Source organism: Phyllopteryx taeniolatus, chromosome 16 (assembly GCF_024500385.1).
Source record: "Phyllopteryx taeniolatus isolate TA_2022b chromosome 16, UOR_Ptae_1.2, whole genome shotgun sequence".
NCBI lineage: Eukaryota > Metazoa > Chordata > Actinopteri > Syngnathiformes > Syngnathidae > Phyllopteryx > Phyllopteryx taeniolatus.
In genome coordinates, this window is record NC_084517.1 from 9,278,926 (window position 1) to 9,300,928 (window position 22,003).

General features: G+C 40.0%; 1 protein-coding gene across 10 annotated transcripts in view; it reads right to left on the minus strand.

Moving 5' to 3' along the window:
* The window catches only part of LOC133466346 (RNA binding protein fox-1 homolog 2-like), a 66,749-nt gene that overhangs the window by 14,625 nt on the left and 30,121 nt on the right, over positions 1 to 22,003 (minus strand). For 6 of the 10 annotated variants that reach the window (XR_009784922.1, XR_009784923.1, XM_061749937.1 and 3 more), the window contains 5 exons: positions 11,993 to 12,193; positions 10,781 to 10,954; positions 9,844 to 9,897; positions 7,988 to 8,080; positions 147 to 234 (listed from right to left, as the gene is read on the minus strand). Coding sequence is in view for 8 of the 10 variants with exons in the window: in XM_061749937.1 (XP_061605921.1) it covers positions 147 to 234; positions 7,988 to 8,080; positions 9,844 to 9,897; positions 10,781 to 10,954; positions 11,993 to 12,193 (610 nt within the window). In the remaining 2 variants the exon portion in view is untranslated. Of the gene's footprint in view, positions 1 to 146; positions 235 to 7,987; positions 8,081 to 9,843; positions 9,898 to 10,780; positions 10,955 to 11,992; positions 12,194 to 21,233; positions 21,817 to 22,003 lie in introns of all 10 variants that reach the window. The other 4 variants (XM_061749942.1, XM_061749941.1, XM_061749943.1 and 1 more) reach the window with 3 other exon arrangements.

Genomic DNA, 22,003 nt, shown 5'->3' on the forward strand with positions numbered 1-22,003 from the left:
AGATGAGGAGTTGCAGTGTATGAAGAGCACAGACACAAAAAGACAAAAGCTTTGAGGATTTGGAGGCAATAACACAGAAAACTAGCTTGTTTGGATTATCAGGCGAGCACAGTGTTTCATCGTTAATGAGTCAGTGTAGTTGTTACCGTAAGGCAGCGTGCTCAGAGCCTCTCCATTAGGGTAGGGGCTGACCATTTTCTTGTTAGTCATCACCCTGGCAGTGGCATTATTCACCTGGCAGTGGAAGGGGACACAGTCAAAGTCACAAAGATAACAAATGGACAGAGGACACTCAAGTCGATTTAAATGTAGATTACTTAATTATAAGACCAATTCTCTGCTGCGTAGTATTTTTAGGGAATAGCATTACACTGATATGCCTAAGATTATGTGCTGCAAGTATGCATGCTTAGTCAATATTTGTGCAACTGTGAAATTGATGATATTGCAGCGTTAGTTGCAACGCACTGTTGAACATGACTTTGTGCAAAAGTCGATAGGAACAGTTATTTCGAGTCATCATGCAATTTAGAGCGAGCTGTCTGGTAAAGATCTGATGATACATTCTGAGATGCGAGGGCTACCATGGGCTAAACTGGTTATATTGCTGCAGTGACTACATAGAGGAGGAGGACATTTTTGGCATGTGCAAATGCATGGTGGTAGATATTTCAGTCTAATAGAGAGGCTGTCCAATCCAAGATGGCTGATTATCAGTCCTCGTCTCAGAGCTTCAAAGGATAACGTGACACTTCCAGAGTTTATCGTCATCTACCTTTGATGTGTTTTAAGAAAAAGAGAATCTAGCCCTCTGCCCAAGATCCTAAATCTGACTATGCCGCAATCCTCGGATTTATGACCTTTAAGCGAGATGAAGGGAGAGTGTGTGCCTGACAAAGAAGGAGCGAGAGTGAGGAATTAATTTAGAGACCATTAATGGCTGGGACTGCCATCCATACTGCCTCCCTAACTGAGTCATGTTCTTTATCTGCTGAGCTTCATTCACATGGAAATGAGGTTTGCCGCCTTCTTCACTCATTGCAAAGGACAAGGTCAGTGGCAAATGATTCAATTAGTTTAGCTTGCCTAGCTGTCTCATGCAAGTGCCGTAGGCATTTGAGCAATGTAAATGCATTAATGCGGAACATTTTGTATCAAAGCAAACTTTCATACATGTTGTTACAATGTTTTAAACTTCAGTGTGTGCCCAGTATGTAACCGTGTTTGTGTTATGTGCAATCAATGGATTAGGGTAACCTGACAGGAAGACATGCAAATCAACAGAGACCAAAATGGAAGGTAAATCTGAAAATGTTAAAAGGTTAATAAAACATTCAGACTTTCTTGTCCCTTTTGCCCTCCCAGTCCAGTCTGATCATCAGACCCAGACAAAATAAAATCACATTTCCATATGAAACCAAATCTGTGGGGTTTACACACCTAAAACGAATACAAACAATACAAGGGAGAGTAAAAGGGGGTGCAAAAACATTTGTTTTACAAAATCAATAATCATATAACAGAAATTACAGGCAGCCAAATATGGGCGCATCACATGACCAAGAGTGAGTAATAAACCAAAAAAAAAACGAGAAAGAAAAATCAGCCAATCAGCAAGCGTCGGATGCAGCATAGAGACCAATCAAAACAATCGCAGCACTCCCACATCAAACACATGAGACAAAAAAGAAACAGGTGAGTTAAGAGGAAAGGATGCAGGTGAGAAGTACAGAGAGAGAGAGAGAGAGCCAGTCCATATACAAAAACAAAGACAAAATAAGAAACAAGGGATAATATTTACATGAATTGAATAACACAAAAACATGTTTAAATCCAAAAAAATATATATAACTATATGAAGGTGCATCATTCAATTAGATTTGGTGACCATTCTCCTGAAGATTCTCATGTGGTGGGTTGAGAAACAGAGCACCAAATTATGGATGGAACAGAGAGCGAGAGGAGAGAGTAGAGAATAGAGAGAGAGAGAGCAATCCTCATTCCCAAAAAGGAGAGAAATAAAATGGACATGAGACACTGTGCCAGGCAAGAGAACTGTGTGTCACAAACTAAGAAGAGTACACTATGACTACCACTACAACTACAAATACACAGACAATCCACTACAAGAATACCAAACCAAAAGAAGAAAACAAAATGGCAGCATAATAGAGCCTAAAAAAAAAACAGCAAAGTAAACCCCGCATCAGACGCATATGGTTACAGCACTGCCTGATTAGTGAGCTGGAGGAGTGTGGCTTAATTTCTAATGTGATTTTTAACACAAAACACGAATCAACAGTATTAGTGAAAATTGGTGGGTCCTAGTGTTAGTCAACTACGATTTAAGCAGAATCAACTAATACCTATCCACATATTGGAAAATTAACTTTAAATATACCACCCCCCATTCACAAATGTTGGGACATTTTGTATTTGGTTTAATAAAGTGCAATAAAATAAAATAACATTGGGTGATTGTAAACATACAGTCATTAATTTTGGAAGGAATAACAAAAAGATTGTAAATGAAAAGATGTGGGTTTTGTTGAAGAGTTCAGTATTTTTATGTCCAACAGGTTGAAGTTGTTTTAAGAGCATCCCAAGGTTTTGTTGGAATCCGGGAACAAATTCTTGTGCCACAAAGAATTTTTTTGTGAACATATAGGTTCCAAATGCATCATAGTCCTAAAGTTAACATTAAATATGTAACATTTACTAGCATGTACAATGCAGGCAGGACAATAAAATGAAGAAATTAGCAGTCTGCAAATCACTGAAATAAAATTGTACGCAACAGTGATTTTTCTTTTATTATCAAAAGCATGAACACTTCATACACTAATGGATAATAAGCAGAAAGACTGGAAAGCCGTGTCATTGCATAGAGGAGGGTGATTACATTCGATCATTCCCAGTGAGGTGTTAATGGCATGGTGGGGGGGGGGGATGGGTGCAGAAAGTATTACTGTTACACAATCCAGACTATTGCATAGAGTGTCTGTGTGTGTGCTATGTTGTGACTGTAAAATGATATGTTCAGCAGCTGTCTTGCATGGTAAATGTGTGGGCCTGAATTTAAGCTCCCCAGTATCATAATAGACTAACAGTGGTAAGGTCACAATCTGTATGTTGCACATGTTGATTAAAAATGCCCATTTTAGGGGTGAGGTGGAAAGGGGATCAGTTCAGTGATAAATGTTTGAACACAACTTACCATTGCAGCAGAAACAGCGAGTGGTTACCGTGGAGACTGACAACAACACACAGAAGTCGTCAGGGAAACAGAAAAAATATAATAAATAAAGGAACAAATAATCCAGGCAACAAAAGAAAGCTAGACGTCACCCCCTCACCATCCATTTCAAATAAAAACCTGATAGCAGCAGTGTTACAGCTCAGAAGAGAATAAGAGAAAGACGACAGAAAAGGGAAAGGTAGCCCTCAATCTGTGCATCATTACAACAATCAGACCCATGAATGGAAAGGATTCTGTCTCCAAAAGAACAATTTGTTAACGTGAAAGTAGCGTTGGGCCAACCTTTTTTTAACCCAACCACTGGCCTACAGGGAAAGAACAGCGAAGGGGTAAAAAAGTAGCTATTAGTAGAAATACTCACTTCCCCCCATTATATGTAGATGATAGGGTAAAAGTTGTCAGATTTTAAGATGAAATAATTCATCCTGATGTGGTAAGGCCACAAGAGAACAGTACTGTACTTTGATAATGGTAAAGTAGCAACAATTTTCAGTTTTATCAGTCACCCCAAAATATATAGTTAACCAATAAGAGACATAAAATGACAATAATAAAAATATAACAAAATAGGGCAATTGGTTGCCAAAAAAAAGTGAAATGATGAAAATGACAAGACAAAATTGACTGGCAATGAAAGAGTGAAGAGTTTAGGATTACATGTGACAGACAAAGAAGGACAAGGATGGAAAGGCCAAAGTGCAAACTTTCTTTTGCCTTGTCTTTCAAGTTAAATCTACGTATTTTTACACATGAAAAACTTTGTCATAATTCATGTCATCCATTTTAAGACAAATTGTGTTGGAACAGGATTTTTATATCAGAATGGAGCCAGTCAAATCCACAGTTTAGGGCCAGGGGTTATCAATGAACATGGCAATGATTTTAACATTTGTTCTGCCACAAGCGGGTTGAAAAGTCAATGTCTGCCCAAATGAACAGTGTGGGGCACCATGGAAAAGTGGGGGCTTAGAAGGTTTCTCCCACACATACCCATGCAGTGATGATCAAACTCTCAGTGAGCCCCATTTGGATGAGATTACACATGCAGAACTACACAATATGTGACACACACAAAGTGCTTGTGTTCAAATGTCCGATTAAAACTCTGCGCTGCGGAGGAGCTCACACTTCCTGTTAAGATTCCATCTCACAGACGACGGAACAATACTCAACTTAAAGCATGGGAGCGTAATGGGATGAGGGGTTGTGCTTTCCGCCTGTTGACCAGGGGTGTGTTGTGGTGTAAGAGTTAACATCGTCTAGAAAATAGGGATGCACCGATACCACTTTTTTTGTTTTTTAGATAGAGTACAAGTACTTACATTTGAGTACTTGCCAATGACAAGTACAGATATGTGACAATGGCATTAAGTCTTGCAATTGTGATTAAATTATTTTATTCAACCAAATATTGTTCAAAAACACAAAACCTTTTCTCGAACATGTTTCACAAAACTAAAACAAAACACTTAAAACTGACAATACTGACATTTTAACCTCCAGTCCAACTAGCTTTTTCTAAACATTCTTGCCATACATTTCACTTAAATGTAACCTGTAATACAGGGTATTTCAGTTATGCAGTGTCTGAGTCAGAACACTAGGAAGTACGATGTATAAGGAGTACATGGATAAGAGATGAAAATGGAGACAAAGAACATACAGTCTAGGGCAGTGATTTCCAACCTTTATGGTTATATATATATATATATATATATATATTTAACTATATATTACTAAGGCACATATTTTACAATTGAAAAATCTCACGGCACACCAACAGACAAAAATGTCACAAAAAGTGGATTCATTAAGTACTGTATGTACTTCCTGCCATCTAATTGAAGACCATTCATTTGTTCTGTCTGTCACAATGCCTCACTGGCATAAATAAATTAACAAAGATACAATATTTCTTGTAAATAAATATTTTTTTGAGCAATTAAGTAAAATTTTATAATTTCTCATGGCACACCTGAAGAGTGCTCATGGCACACTAATGTGCCACGGCACACTGGTTGGGAATCACTGGTCTAAGGGGTTTAAACAAGTAGGAATATGGATGTTGTTACCTTTGTGTGTTAACTACAAAATAAAGTGAGAATACCACACGTTATAATATGAATTTCTTTACTCGTTGTGGCACACCCGTGATGGGAGAGTGGCTGGCTTGGCCGGAGCCAAGCTGTGTGGACTTCAGCTGACAACGGTGCTCGAAACTCGGTGCTTGTTGGGCGGTCGTGTCTATTACTGCATGGCAAAATTTGCAGTTGGCTGAAAGTGTTGTCACCCGTGTTTACCTTAAAGTTTCTCCACGTGGCTAACATTGCTACCGGGAATATACAGTGGTGTATATGCCAGGCTTCAGAAGTGCTATTGGTGTGTAGTATCAGCGCATTTTTACTAGTATGAGTACTGCACAGATGAACAATATGGTACCAATGCCAATACTAGTATCGGGGCCTCCCTACTATGTAACATAGCCAATATATAATAGTTAAAATGCAACGGACACAACCATACGGAGCAGTCATCTGTCACATCTATGATTGATCAAGCTCCAATACTGAAAAGATGTTAGGATTAGCCGATTACAAGCAACCGAGAGAGCATGGGTAGATAATGTTACTGACTTATTTGTGACTAGTATCGGGTATTATTCAAGAGTCAGGGCTTTTTAATCTCTCTATACAGGTATAAAGAATAGCATCAATGGTGACGACATCAGAGCCAACTTTGTAAAGAGTAAAGTTAGTTGTAATTGGGCCACTTCCGTGGATACATTGAAGGTCTGCAGTGACTTCTTCGGAGCGCAGAGTTTTATTCCAGGAAAAAAAGTACAATAGAACTTAAATGTCAATAATTCTCCACCTATCAAAATTAGGCTACATACATGCTTGGTTAGAATTACAGTGACCTGTACCAACAATAAGTCAGCAGTTATGCTGACTGCAGAAAACAACTTTTATTTTTATTTTTTATAAATAGATAAACATTCCAAATAACAATATAGGGTAGTTATTCAGTCCAACTACAATAAAAAGACAATGACTTCACCTGCCCAAGTGCAACATTCCATGCTAACAAAACAGAACCCCATCATCAAAACTAATACATACAAAACAGCTTGAGAATGAACATGCAAGGAAAGAATCTCTGCACACCCTGATCGGACCACGGTTAGACTATATATTACTAAATATAAAATACTAGTCATGCACAATTAGGCTATCAACTTAACTCATGCCAGTGGAAAAGATTAAGCCTCCTTCACACAAGATAAAAATTTAAGTAAAACCATTGTAAACAGTGGGCCTCTATGTCAGAGTTTGTGAATTACAATGCTTATTATTGTGAATCTTATTTTGTTGCCAACTTTATTGCTGAAAACATAGTTCCCCAAACTCTGAAATGACCAATTAAAGGAAATGTTTACAAAAGCAACACCTGCAAGATAGGAGAACTTCCAGACAGCACTGGTGCAAATAGAAGTGCCTTGCCTTTTCTCCAAAGAAGGAAGAATGTGTAAACCAAACCCAAGATGTGCCCTGTGCCAGCCCTTTGTTTCTTCAAGCCCATGCACCATAAAAGAACACTGAACCAAGTACTGCTTTATCACTCACTGCAGCTCAACATGAGTACTTCACTACACTACTCGTAACACAAGTACAACAGTGCATGCAACAAACTTCTCTCATAGGCATAACTGATTTCATGCATTAATTTGGTTGAGGCACAATCAGCTTAAAGCAATGCAAGGGACAAGACAGGCTGCCACTTTAAGTATTGTAACTCCATCCATATCCATTCAGCTTGCTGATTGACTGAAAGTGGAGCTGGCAGAGGATGTTGTACCAGTGGATGCAGGTCGCTATCTTGCATTTGCAAACGCAACAGAAGACCAGAATACAGGACTGAAAGGGAAAAAGGTCCAGCCTTCATCAGTCATGCAGGTCCTGCAGACACTCAATCTCTCACACACACATACACACACAAACACACACACAAATGGAAGTCAGCACAGTTAGCCCATGCAGAGCTCTTGTCCTGTAGTGACCTGGGTCAAGAAATCCAAAACAAGTAACGGATAAAAAAATCAGAATGCAAAACAACTGAACAATTTTTAAAAAAATTTTAATATACCGTGTAGTTCTTTGGAACGAATTAAGATGTACATAAAGTGAACATGCATCAGTGCTGCTGTGTTTCCCAGCATGCTGTTGTTGTACTAGGTGTCACTATCAGGAGAGGGGAACACAGCATTTATTGTACACCGGGGAAGAAATTAAGAGCATCCGATAGCAATCTGCCATGCATTATCGTTTCACTGCATTTCTCTCGTGCCCTCCGGTGCCAACCACAAAGACATCATTCCAATTGTTGGTGAAAAGTTGTAACAATGTGGCTTCAAGTTGGACTTCAAGTTGGACATCAAAAAAGCAGAGGAGACAACAGCTTCAAGAGGGAAAAAAATGCTGCAGAGGGAAAGTACCCCAGCATGCCTTAAATATGTGTTCTTGCACCCCCAATCAGTCTCACCACAAAATAAAAAACATTTTTTTTTAAATGTAAAAACAAAAATTACAGCGGACCAGGCAGTGGGATATGAATGCGCTGCATCAGAGCATTATCAACGCTAGCTAGCTAGCAATCAGTAGTTCTAAGGAGTTGAATGGCCGTAGCGACAGGGCAGAACAGTGCACAGTGGACACAGACGGAGAAAATTACCTCAATCTTACGACCTTCCACCAATGTGCCATGGAGCTTTTCGCGGGCTTTCTCTGCATCTGCGCTGGTCTCAAATGTCACAAAGCCAAAACCCTGTGGTACATAGCACAGGTCATGAAAGTAGGCAGAGACTGAGTCGGCATGGGGGAATGTGCCATAGACATTTTTAACATTGGGGAGATTTCTGACAATGGTTGATATTTAACTACAGTTTAAAGAACAATGACTTTCAATATTCCAGTACTACATCATCAGGGTCTGAAATTGTGACTAAATTATCCATTTGACGAGTGAATCTCACGGGTACTCGCCACATGGTAAGTGAATGTTTGTACCCACCTACACAAACATACACACGCAAATCATAGTTTAGAAGCGTGTGTGCTGGAGCCAGTAATATTGGAGCAGCGTGTGTCCTGCCAGGTAAGTGCGTGGGATTCACGATCTCGGTTTTCAGCTGTGTGCGTATTTCCTCGATTTAACATGATGGAATATGCATGTCAACAGCTAATCGGAAACGTCCTTTTCCTCCTCCACTTCCGTTTGCAAGTAGCGGGAGTAAACAAACCACGCCTCCTCAGCTGGCTCGCCCTGTAGCAAGATCGTGACGCCGACTTCGTCCTCTGAGCCTCTTAAGTCGGCGGTGGCCCGTCCTTGCCCCAGCGACGGAAGTATGCAAGTACACAACGCCGGTTGTGTGGCGGCATCTCCAAACCGACGTGGAGCAATGCTATTAACTAGCCGATGTGTAAGGTATGTCGGTGACCTTAAAGACGGACAACACCGTGTTTATTCTTTTGAAGAAGTACCACCCAAGCGATTATGTGGGGAAAAAAAGTAGGGCCTCTTACTATCTATTGCCAGCACAAGTGGCATTAGCAGTTAGCCACTGCTAGCAGTGAGGCCAATCCAAAGCAACAACAATAAATCGCGTCATTAATCAGGTGGTTTTTAAAATGGCAAAACTAGTTAATCTGTATTGTTATCAAAGATGATGATGACATTTGAAAGTAGCAATGTTAACAGGGTAACAGAATGATAAAGTTGACAGTTCAAGGTATCTTCATTATCCAAGGCGGCACTTTGTTTATTTTGTATCCTGTACAGTACAGTAAAAGGTGTTAATAAAATGTATTACTCTCTCACTTCTTTAGTTTTTCGTACAGATGCTTTAAAACTGTCTTCTTAAACAAGTTTAAAAACATCGTAACAATAATTGAGATGGGACGATACGAAAAAAAATGTTTTGTTTTGCAAGATCGAACAGACCTACAATGAACACATAAAACAGGTTTGACAGTACAAGTTAAAAACATTAAGATGTCATAGTACAACAATCAGCAGTTTTACTAAGCAAAATCCAAACTCTATAAAACCAAATTAATTGAAATATCAACAGACTGATGTTTCAGCCTCCAAGCTGCTTAAAAATCTTTTAAAAGTGTTCAATGATGAAAATGCGTGCCATGGAGTATGATTCCGCGGAGGCTGTAATGCTGTTGCACGGGGACTGTGTGAGACCAGACTTTGTTAGGTTATATCTATTTTGTCTTTTTGCTGTTGTTTAATGTTGCTCTGACTTTGTTCATAGAAATGTGTAAAATTAGGGCTGCACACATATTACACATGGGCTGCACACATATACACGTTGCACGTCCCATTATTGCGATGACGATATTTTTTTGATATTGTGCAGCCCTATGTAAAATGATTTAATATTTTGGCTGGTAAAAAATATGCTTGGCTGGTGAGTCAAAAAGTTAATTTTGGCCCGAGTACATCGCATTGTATTACATGTTTAGGGTTAGGCACATTGTGGGTTGCATCAATGATAGAAATTGTACGGTTTCGCTTACCTTTGAGCCCCTCTCATTGAAAATAATTTCTACGTCCAGAATCTTCCCATATTGCTGTGAAAATAACACAGTAGGTACAAAAACCTTACTAGAGGTGTCACAAATGATTGACAACTATTTTGATCATCTCAACAGTAAATATTCTCTGATTTCTTTAGTCCTCCATGAAAGCAGCTTTTGTGTTTAATCAAAATTAGACATTTGCAAACATCTGCTTTTATTTTTGAAAACAATGATCAACATTTTTCCCTATTTTCTGATGTTACGGACCAAACAGTAACTGAATCATAATTATTTTATGAGAAAAAAAATCTATTATTATTATTTGCAGCCATAATATGAATAACCTGTAATTAATTATTGACATGTAGTTGAACCTGAAGCAGCCTCAGAAGTGTCTACAGTATCAAAATTGTAGCCCTTTGCTCTCAGTTTCAAAAAGGTTGGTGACTAAAACATTACTCCATCTCATGTGATGCTGCTTAATTGTTATTTGGTTTTGTTTAAGCATTAAAGAACAAGTGAACAACAATAATCAGTGAATAAACAGTCCATCCATCCATTGCGAAAAATTATTTTGCAATAAACTTTCATGCAAAATATTTTTTAATCCAATTATTTGATTAATCGATGAAATAATCAACAATCATTGATGTGATTTAATTTGAATTTGATTAAAATTCAGAAGCTTCTGACTTGTCAAGTACAACTTCTTGCACTAGGGGTCACTATTGTACATAAAACACATTGCACGCATTGTTTCATTGCCCCCACTCAGTTTAATACACTGATACATATTCACTGCCTAAAAGAGCAACAAGAGGTCAACCATGAACATCTTAGTCCACTGCCTTACCAAAGAATTCCTAATGTGTATTGGTTAATCTACTGATTCGCTTGTACAGTATGTAAAGCTACACATTTGCCAGATTCTTACCCCAAACATCTGCCTGAGATCAGGGTCACGGAAGCGGAATGGGATGTTTGACACATGTAGGCGTTTGGGGGTCCCTTTAGCCTCCGACGAGTCTCCTCCAGATCCCCCTCCTGCTGTCCCTCCAGTACCACACTGTACAGCTGCCTCCCCCTGGGAAGTCTCCTCAGTCTTACCCTGCGGTAGAAGACAGAAGGTGAAGAGCAGTTGGGAAATAAAGGTGCAGGCAAAAATTATGTAACGGGGCTCAGTGCAGTAAGTACCATTAGTTAAAGTTGCATGAAAGAAAAAGTTTATATAAATGAGTACATCAATGACGGTAAAAATAAAATGTTCCTCGTGCATTTTAGTTCTGATGGTCCCACACAAACCTTTACCTAGCTCTGTTCAAGTTTTCATTTTATCCTACCTTATTGAGCAAACTATCCATCCAACCATTTTCTATACCACTTGGCCTCATTAGGGTAGCAGGTGAGTGAGTAACTTTGGCCGAGAGGTGGGGAACACCCTGGACTGGTCGCCACTCAATAGACAGCCAACAAAATGAGCCTAAATTACTTGTGCCACCAGCTGGCTGACACGACATAATCAACAACATACAGCATAACCTCGTTTTTTCAAATGGTGACAAATGATCATATTTCCGTGAATCAATTTCATATCCACCCCTTATTTTATTTTGACGCAAAATGCCAAGTTAGGAATACATATAATTAGGAGGTTTGTATTCTTTTGTGTGGATTCCAATGGTGGCACGGTGAGCGACTGGTTAGCACATCTGCTTCACAGTTCTGGGGACCGGGGTTCAAATCCCGGCCTCGCCTGTGTGGCGTTTGCATGTTCTCCCCGTGCCTGCGTGGGTTTTCTCCGCGCACTCCAGTTTCCTCCCACATACCCAAAACATCCATGGTAGGTTGATTGAAGACTCTAAATTGCCCGTAGGTGTGAATGTGAGTGCGAATGGTTGTTCGTCCATATGCGCCCTGCGATTGGCTGCCGACCAGTTCAGGGTGTACCCCGCCTCTTGCCCGAAGATAGCTCGGATAGGGTCCAGCACGCCCGAAACCCTAGTGAGGATAAGCGGTACAGAAAATGGATGGATGGACGGATGGATGGATTCCAAGATTAATTCCACACAGGCCGACAAATATATAAAGTGAGGCCTGATAGTGAACCTAACAACCAGCAAACCCTTTGACACCACACAGTGCTTACATTGTTGTTGATGGTGGTACTGGTGGTGTCCCCATTAGCACCAGCGCCTACCTCAGCTGTACCTTGACCCCCTGCACCAAACATGGCCCCAGGGCCAAATTCTGTCCCAGCTATTCCATTCTGGGGAGGTGGTGGAGGAGGGAACGTTGTGAAGGGTGGAGCCACCAAACCATCCTGTGCTCCTGTTGAATCCTGGGACCCCTGCAGGATGCAGAACAGATTGGAAAAAAGATGGTTAAGTTAACATGTTTAAAATGTTTTTAACGTTAGCTCCCTTGTGAATGGTAAGCATTTCCCTACTCCTTACTCAGTCTACCTGCATATCTCTAAGAAATCTGTTTTCAGTCAACCAGCCATGAAATATTGACAACACTCATGCATTATTAAGTGTTTACAAATTAAATACACATTTTTAAATGCAAAGATTGGAATGGATGGACACCAAAAAGTAATATTATCCAAGACAAATTATTCATGACACATTTAAAGCCGGTGGTGTTGAAGGTGTCAATACTAGACTACAGTAGTGAATAAATACTAATTGATGCATCTCAGCTCAGCTACGTTGACTCCGATCAGCTCTCCTTTATTTCCGGTGCAGCTATGGTACCGCAGACAATACAGTCTCTACACTTTTTATAGATGTGCTGCTGCTGGGGCACATCAATTGTTTGTGTTTGATGACAGCAATATTGCTTGCTCATATCATTTTGAAGCATATACTGTAACCCCTTTATGGCAAGGGTGGGAAGAAACATGGGCTGGGTAGGACGCTATTAAATGAGTGGACACACAGAAAGTGAAAGACAGAAGTGGATATGAGGTTAGGACTGGTCCAAAAAATTGTGTATCAAGCAGCATTAGACACTGGTCTGCTCACTACTGTTGGCCCGGGTGACGCCTAGAAACACTTGGCCTCCAGACAGACTTTTTAATTACAGTAACTAAGATGCTTTGCCACAAAGCATATGAGCTCTGTCCCTCTCTCGTTCCCTAATCCAAGAGGCTGATTGCTCACTGTTTTTCCGCAGTGACAGTCACACACACGCCGTTGACAGCCAGCTCTGGCTTTAAACCCATCTGCACCAAAGACAGTTACAATACTCCATGCTCAAAAGATTGAGCTGTAGTAAGTGATGAAGCACCAGTCCAAAGGGAAACTATTAGTCTTATTGAGGTGGGGCTGACATCATGCTTGGAAAGGTAGCGTGAACTATACTGTATATTGACAAAGGAAGGAATGAAGGCCAATTACAAATACAGTGGTGCCTTGTGATACAAGTGACCCGATTTACGAATTTTTTTTTAGACATCATTAGATTGGCCGGGTTTTTGCTTTGGCTTGTGAGCCCAAACTTGAGAAACGAGTGCTATATGGCAGCAGGGGACTCCACTCACTTGATAACAAGCAGCACTTTGGCTGATATAATGAATAGATAGTCTTCAAAAAAGAGGCCCAACTAGTTGGCGTTTACTTGAAAAGTAAATACAAAAAGAGAATTCATGCTTTTGAAGTAACCAGAGACTCCATCAATCTTATGATGGAATACACCACAGCCACACAGGCAAACAATTAACATAGAGCAAGTGTGGGGGGGAGACAGACAGACAGAGACAGAGACACAGAGAGAGAGAGAGAGAGAGAGAGAGAGAGAGAGAGAGAGAGAGAGTTTAAAGTAGGCTATACACGATCAGGATTTTTGGGGCCGATCACAAGATGGAGCAATGTGTCTATTTAAATGACCTGTTCATTTACTGTATATACTTGTGTACTTAATTGCTCCAAAATTTATTAATTGTTCATCTATTTATGCCAGTGAGGCATGGTGACAGCCAGAACAAATGAATGGTCTTCTATTAGATGGCAGTAAGTACATAATTTAATTAATGTATCCACTTTTTGTGACATTTTTGTTTGTTGGTGTGCCGTGAGATTTTCCAATTATAAAATATGTTCCTTGGCTCCATAAAGGTTAATTATTTACTGTAATAAAATTACTTTATTGTAATTAAATTACTTCACCCCCACCGAAAATTTAGAGCATGATTTGACAGAATGGCGGCATGTTTACGTACAACCGTTAGTGCTAGTACTATTTTGCTAGGCCACATAACATTTTTGTTGCCTGCTTGCGAGCCATATCGTATTAAACCAAACAACATTAAACGTGAACATACCTCAAGCAAGCCTTAAACGAACGTCCTCTCCTGAGCAGCGGTGACCACCAACACACGTTTTCCCCCATTTTGTCCTTCTAATGCAGTCGGCGCGATCAACTCTTGCTGTCGTCGCCACGGTAACGAGTGTATCCGGTCGCATTTGAGTTGACAAGATAAAACCCAATGATCGTAAAAAACTGTGGTGGTATCGGAATACATTTTATTGCAGTAGTTTGAGAGCAAATTTGTCTTGTAGTCTGATCCGGGCATTATGTGTTGTCTGTCTCAGACGTGTTGTCTGTCCCACACCGCCGCCATGTTTTTTAAATAACTTTATTGGCCATCAGATATTTAGAGTACTACATCAAAAGACACACGACAAGGCTAAAAATAAACTAGCTTTTGGATTCAAATATACTGTGCACGATGTCTTTTGCGGAGCCGATCAATGGCGAATTATGACATTAAAGCCGATCAGCCAATCAGCATAAATTATTATTATTATTATGCTAATTATGGGCCAATACCGATCAGGCCAATAAAATCGGTGTAAAGTCTAATTTAAAGGTACAGGCACGCAAATGAAACTTTAGTTTGTGTTTAAATGTGTGAAACTTGGCTTGATTACACTTCAAAAAACCAGTTAATATCTTTACATTCTCTTCCATTATGCTTGTATGACTATATTTTACAATACACTGACACTTTACCAAAAATTGTAGTGTCTTTTGGGGGATGGGAACGGATTGATTGCATTTCCATTCATTTTAATGGGTAAATATGTTTAGAGGGCAGCATGGTGGAGGACTGCTTAGCACATCTACCTCACAGTTCTGAGGAGCCGGTTTCAAATCCGGCCTCGCCTGCACAGACATGTTGGAACAGGAAGGGGTAATTACCAAACTGTTTGACTGTCCAAAATCTCTTGGTATGCTGATGTATTCAGTTTCTTTCACTGGAGCTAAGCGGCTAATATTTTGGACATTTCCAAATTGGAGAGGGTCTCTTCCTGTTCGAATAGGACTGTGCATCAATGTACAAATCAAGGTTCATAGAAACATGGATGAGAGAGTTTGGTGTGGGTGAACTTGATTGGCCTGCACAATCCTGACCTCAACCCTATAGAACACTGAATGAATTAAAGCAGCGACTGAGAGCCAGGCCTTCTCGTCCAACATCAGTGTGTAACCTCACAAATGTGCGTCTGGAAAAATTGTCCTAAATTCCCATAAACACACTCCTAAACCTTGTGGAAAACCTTCCCAGAAGAGTTTAAGATGTTATAACTGCAGACGGTGGACTGATGTCATATTAAACCCCATGGATTAAGAATGGGATGTCACTTAAATTCATATCTCAGTCAAGGCAGGGGAGCGAATACTTTTGGCTATTTCGTGTATTTTGTAGGTCATTTTGATACCTTCAGGGAACTTAAATGGGCCTACCATCTCACTCCCCATTACTCCATCCCAAAACATCACTCCGCTATCTCCTTGATGATGTTGCAGTCTTGTTGGGAAATCAACCCTCCAGAATTCCGTCCATTTGAACCATCCAAGTAGTATGGCATTCATAGATTAATAAAGCTGTTTGAAAATGTGTCTTCTTGTGTTTCAGATCCCACTGCAAATGTTTCTCCTTGTGAGACTGGTTAGGGGTTGCCGAAATACAGCTTTATGAATGACTGTAAGCCTTTGGAGGGTCCTGGCACCAAAGGGTTCTTGAGACTCCAAAGACACCCCCAGCAGCTTCAAATACCTGCTTGCACATAATCGGCTTTTAAACAGCGGCTCTCTTAATACTATGCATTTGCCTGAGAGAAAATTTGCTTTCCGAGTCCTACTCTGTTTTCATTCCTTTCGCAAGGCATTGGGCTATTTTGTTATTTACATAAGCAGAAATAGCTTATTTTATTTTAAAAAAATGGTAACTTGCTTAATAACGTGGAAAAACTTCCTAAAGTAATTTTCTTTTAATCCGCTATATGCAAAACATCACGGACCAATGTGGAACACGGAATAGCTGACTTCCTGTGTATGCTTTGCTGACGATCAAAAGTATGATTGATTTAATGATTCTTTGAAGCTGAACTAAAATTTTGTTTGCTTTATGGCTGGTGTCTTCAGACCAAAGTTAAACACGTGTATCATTTATTTACACTAATATGATGCTATACGTGTAAACATGTAAGAAGCCCAAACAGCATCTGTTGTCATCTTTGGTGGCTCTGTGGTGACTCGGTTTAAAAAACAACAACATTTTAGACAAAGTTGCTACGGGTGCTTTGAGACAGTCCCATTCAACTGAGCGAGGCGGCGTGCTTTTACCTAGTTGGCCGAATGTGGAAGTCGTTTGCGCATATACCAGATTAGGCTCCGCTGGGAAACTAATTCTCAAAATTGTCTAAGATTTAAATCAATCATCTAAATAACCAGACACAATGTGGAATAAGAACAACAATAAACAACAATAATAGCAAAAAGATAAGTTTGCAAGCTGGATTTCAACAGCCAACTCCAAGTAAAAGTAAATGCACTTCGCTATATGGTCGGATGGATAAAAATGCTCTAATGTAGCGTAGCTATATATCAGGACCCCCGTGTAAACCCTCATTGGTTTAGATAAGCTTAACCCCCTTTTTTTCCCGCAAACCCTTGCTTAAATTATAATACAATCTGCTTGACCCATGAGCGACCAGCAGTTGTTCCCATAACCAATAATGTATGGGTGAAGCCCTTTTGGAACCCCAGTTGCCCAGGCACAAGAAGAAACTGTACCTCATACTAGAACCTGGATTTGAATGTGGAACTGTGTCAATAGATTGTTTTAACTACCACCGTGGGCAGAAAACATATAGTGAAAATGTAAGCCTATAAACATGCACAAGCCTATGTTCAGCTACTATAGAGCATGTCCTATATGTGTGACAGAGAAAAAGCCACCCAACAAGGGAACATATTTAGCTTGTAAAGGAAGTCACTGAACTTTAATTTACAGCTGTCTTACAACAAACATTGTCCATTAGAGAAGGACTGGCATGATATTTCTCCTGTATCAAATAAGGTGCTTATTAATCAAGAGGAAACACAAAGGAATTAATTGGTGAAATTATGGCTGTACCATGAAGATTGACATTTAGGAAGGGGGATCAAAAACAGCTTTGAGAACAAGAGAAAAGCACATACCGGTACACTCCTGCTAGCTGTGAAGCATCACCTTATAGGAATGTCAAAGTCATTTTTGTCACGGGCCACATCGTAGTTAAACCTGTACATCAGCAGAAGCCCAGTTGTTTTACCTGCGACATCATATGTTTTACCATACACACTGCCGATGAGGGCGGGAGAAGCGGCCTTTTCACAGGAAACCTTTCAAGCGTGAATCTAATGGCTGTCTGCTGACCTGTTTGCTGAGCCACAGTGAAGTACAGACCAGCCAAAGACACTGAACGTGGCTGCCATTGACACCAACTCATCAATCAAACAATTCTCATGTCTGCTGTAATTGCGAGCAAAGTTGCATAGCAGGGGCTGTAAATAGTTTTAAACACTCCTTCTCCTGCGCCTAAACTCATTTTTTTTTCTTTCATTCCATTCCAAGAACTGCAATCTCCCAAAGTCATTCAAAACTCCTTCACTGTAATGTCCATTGAAGTAAAGGCTACTGCCCATTTCCTTATATGGTTGACTTAGTCCAGAAGCCATCTTGTCTCCTTCCAGACTGGGCCAATCATAAAATGTTTGACATTGGACAGGAAAAATACAAAACAGAGAAGTATACATTACAGATATGACATACTAACTGATTGAGAAACATTGGGAATCTAGAAGCCAAAACTCCCACTTACAAGCAAACACACACTGCAATTACAATCTACTGTATCAGAACAGTACACAATGATGACAAAATTTATCAGCATCATACATACTGTACCACAGTTACTGCCCTCTTGAACACAAGGCAAAATTAATTTTCCTCTACAACAGAGTAATATGTAAACAAAGAATCAATAATTCAAAAAATGCTAAATATGACTGAAAAGGGTAAGCAAGCCAAGTCAACAAAAATTTAAGAGCAGATTTTTTTAAAGTAATTATAGTTGCATCTGTTATACTGAATGAATGAATGTATGTATGTATGAATTAATGAATGAAGAAATGAATAATTCAGACACAAAGACAAAAATATGAATAAACAAAATGCTGACAACATTTCAACAGACACTTAAGAGTTCAAGCTTTTACAACTTTTTTTTCAATAAAAAGAAGGAGCAACTCTTCATTTATCATTATACTCATAAGATATTTGTGAGTGCTGTAAATGACAATGTTTGGCAAAATGTGATTCAACCAATATACTTCTCTAGTGATGAAGAACTGCTAGTGCATGTGGGTATTATGATTGGCTGTGAACTAAAAGGTCTTCTCAATCAATGCATTCTATTGAAACATAGAAGGCTGTCAATTAGCTGTCGACAAATGTGTTTATCTTGTTCCTCTATATCACAGGTGTCAAACTCAAGGCCCAAGGGCCAAATCGGGGCCTCCACATTATTCTATGTGGCCCACGAAAGTAAATCATTTGCGTCAACTCCCATGAGTCTTACTCATTTTTTTTTTTTATTTCAAATTTTCCTATTTAATAAATAATGAATGACTAACAGCTTTGAGATATTGCAAGGATTTTTTGTTGTTACCAAACCCCTTTTTACAGTAACTTAATGGGGGGGTGAGAGGGTTTAACAGTAAGCCTGTTAAACATTGTTTTGTATTTGTGCATGTCAAGCATTGAACAAGAGTCAATGGGAAAACATCAATGCGCCCTAAACCAGAAGTTGCCTCAGAAAAAGAGACAACCAGAGATAAACAAATTTTACTCACCATCAACTGTATACTATTCATCCTACTTGTCTAAAAAAATAGATATCCATATAATTTGTAATATTTTCATAGTATTTTACTTTCATTTTCATGATTTAACATTTCAAACCGAATCAGTTGCAGTGGGGTGGTGGCTCCCTAGTGCCCTCTATTGACCAGTCACCACTGAATACTATGATGAGATTTACAAATATATGGTTTCACAGGCAGAATGGCCCGCTGAGGGAAGCCGCACCAACAATGTGCCCCATGACAAAAATTAGTTTGACACCCTTTGCACTATATGTACTGAAGCTTAGCCTGACAAAGGAGTACTGAAAGCTAGGATGGACACTTGACAAGGGAAATGCAATAAAATATGTATAGTAGTTTGTAACCAAACTGCTTTCTGGAAATGAGGCTTTGGGCAGTATGGACAGTAAAGGCCTTGTACTCTTCAGTAAATAACACTGAGGGTAGCACACCTGGGTGAATATCCCATTGAAATTCCAAAGTTGTATGTGACTAGCAAGTCTTGTCTAATTATATTGGGACACGGAAACCATCCAGTCTTTCAATACAGTACCAGAATTTCCATCAGTAACTAATGGATAACAAACATGTCCAGTCTGATCTTCAGTTCCACAGAACACCAGGATCCTTCACCTGTTCCTGCTGAGTGTATTTCAACCTGTTACCTACAGCCTTTTCACTCACTAGTTAGGCATCACAGATTCAATTTATCTGATAAGGCCATGTCGATCAACCAAACTAAATGTAAAGAAGATGTGTTTAGTGTTTTCTTCTGGTAGATATGACAATCACAAAATCAATGTGAGACTTGCAGGAATCGATTGAAAGCACTTAAAGACTGCACAATTGACTACTAACTTGACTACAAGCACAGACACTCATTTGGTGAAACTAATGACTTAATAGTAACTCTTACCCCAAGTATACACAACATAGACTGTAGGTGTCCCCTAAAATAAGCAGCGGTATTTCAAAATGAGGTATGTTTTGTTATATGGGGACGGGATCCTTCCCTCATTGGACATTTAAAGGGCAAAAAAGTGTTTAGCCTTCAGCTGCAATGGCCTATGGGGAAGAAAAATAGTGGAGTGTGCAAGGAAACAAAACAGAAAAACTATGACATAGTATGTGACAAGGAGGTAAAAAATTTAAAGAAAAAGAGAAAAACATTCATGAACAAAAGCATTGACATACAGTATGAGGTGGCGTCTCAAAATGAAATACAACAGGGCAAGAATTTCTAAAAGGAAGGTGACTGAAAATGTTTTAACCTACAGTTGCAGAGGAGAGCTGTTGTAACCTCTCAGATGGTACACTGTATGCGTGTTCTCTGCAATGAAAATGTGTGCCACAACAACAGAGCCTTTGCACCAGTCAGCATCAATCCAAGGACATAAGATCTTAAACTGCATAGACATCTTTGTTGACAATGTCGGATTGCTTAACAAGAATGGAGGCACATGACATCACATGACACAGTCATACCATGCTTGTGCATGATTGTCACCATAGGTTATTAGCAAATTTTGGTACCTCAATTAACCCTACACAGGGCCTGTAAAGAACCCCAAACAAGAGAAGAGGACACGCTAAAACAGAGCCATAAAACAGCTCTAATCCCCTGGCTGTCTATCTGCTATGGAGCACAGACACACAGACATTTATAGCAGCAACTGCAATCAACTGTATACACATTGAATGCGACAATGTTGCTAAATAAAAATAGAGCCAGGCTCTTCTGTAATCTTTGGTTTGGTTTAGGTTTATTTATTAGAGATCAATACAAAAAAAAAAACAATAACCAAGAGCAGGCATCCCATGAAGGTAACAGTGTTTGTAGCGAATGCTAATTTGCAACACCCATCCCTAGAAGGGGTTTTATAAGAATAAAAAGCTAAAACAGTTGCTGAAAAGGGGTGGGGGGGACGGATGGGTGCAATATAAGGCTCATTAAGCAGTGACAACGTTACAGAAAATCAAACATGAGAGTAGCTCCTTGTGCAGCATAGAATGTGACTTTATACATCAGACAATTGCATCTTTACACCATATTACTATTTTCATTGCCTTAGATAGAGAGCCATGTGAAATCACTTTAGATACAACTAATGAACATTCTTTTTTTTTTTTTTCCTACATTCGGTCTCAACACCAAGCACCAAGTTACTGGGCTGTGTTAAAGAACTTACCAGCAGTGTGGTTGGGTAGTACAGCCCCATCATTTTCTGAACTGGCACAACAACTCTTGACCAGCTCTCCACTTTCACGGTCCCTCTCGTCTCCCCTTCCTTGTCCGTCTCTACCACCCCCACTGCTCCTCCGCCTGGGCTCCAGGACCATGAGCTGACAATGGCTTCAGTCCACGTCAGTCCTGCACATTCAAATTCTCCCTCGTCCACTCCTCCTTGCCTTGGCTGTGTTGCTTCTTCCAAACACAAGCCTCGACTGCCCGTCACGGTCTGCCTCTTTTTCTTCGTCTCACCAGCCGGCTCTGCTGCTCTGATCCCTTCAGGCCTTAGTGTCTCTCCCCTCCTGACAGCCAGTCTCTCCTCTCCTCCAATTGCTCTCTCCCCTCTTTGCTGTGTCTGTCTATAATTCACTTGCTCACGTTACACATCCTGCTCTTCCCTCTGCTTCCTCTTGTTCCCGCCTCTCTTTTAAACTTCACCTCCTTCTCAGCCTCAGTGTCTGAGCGATCAGAGTAATCATGTGGCCAGATAAATCTTCACTGGGTTGGATTCAGAAAGGATTCACTGCAGTCTTCTCAATCCCCTGGTGAGGAGAAAGCAGGAAGGAAGAAAAGGCTTTCTTCATTTTATACTGGCAGTGTGCGAGTACAGAAGGCGACCCCCACTGCATTGCAGCTTTTTTAGATGATTTATTTATTGCATGACAGCTCATTGGCTCCAAAAACCAGCAGTAGCTAGCTGTTAGGGCAGTCTGAAAAGACCTAGCTGTG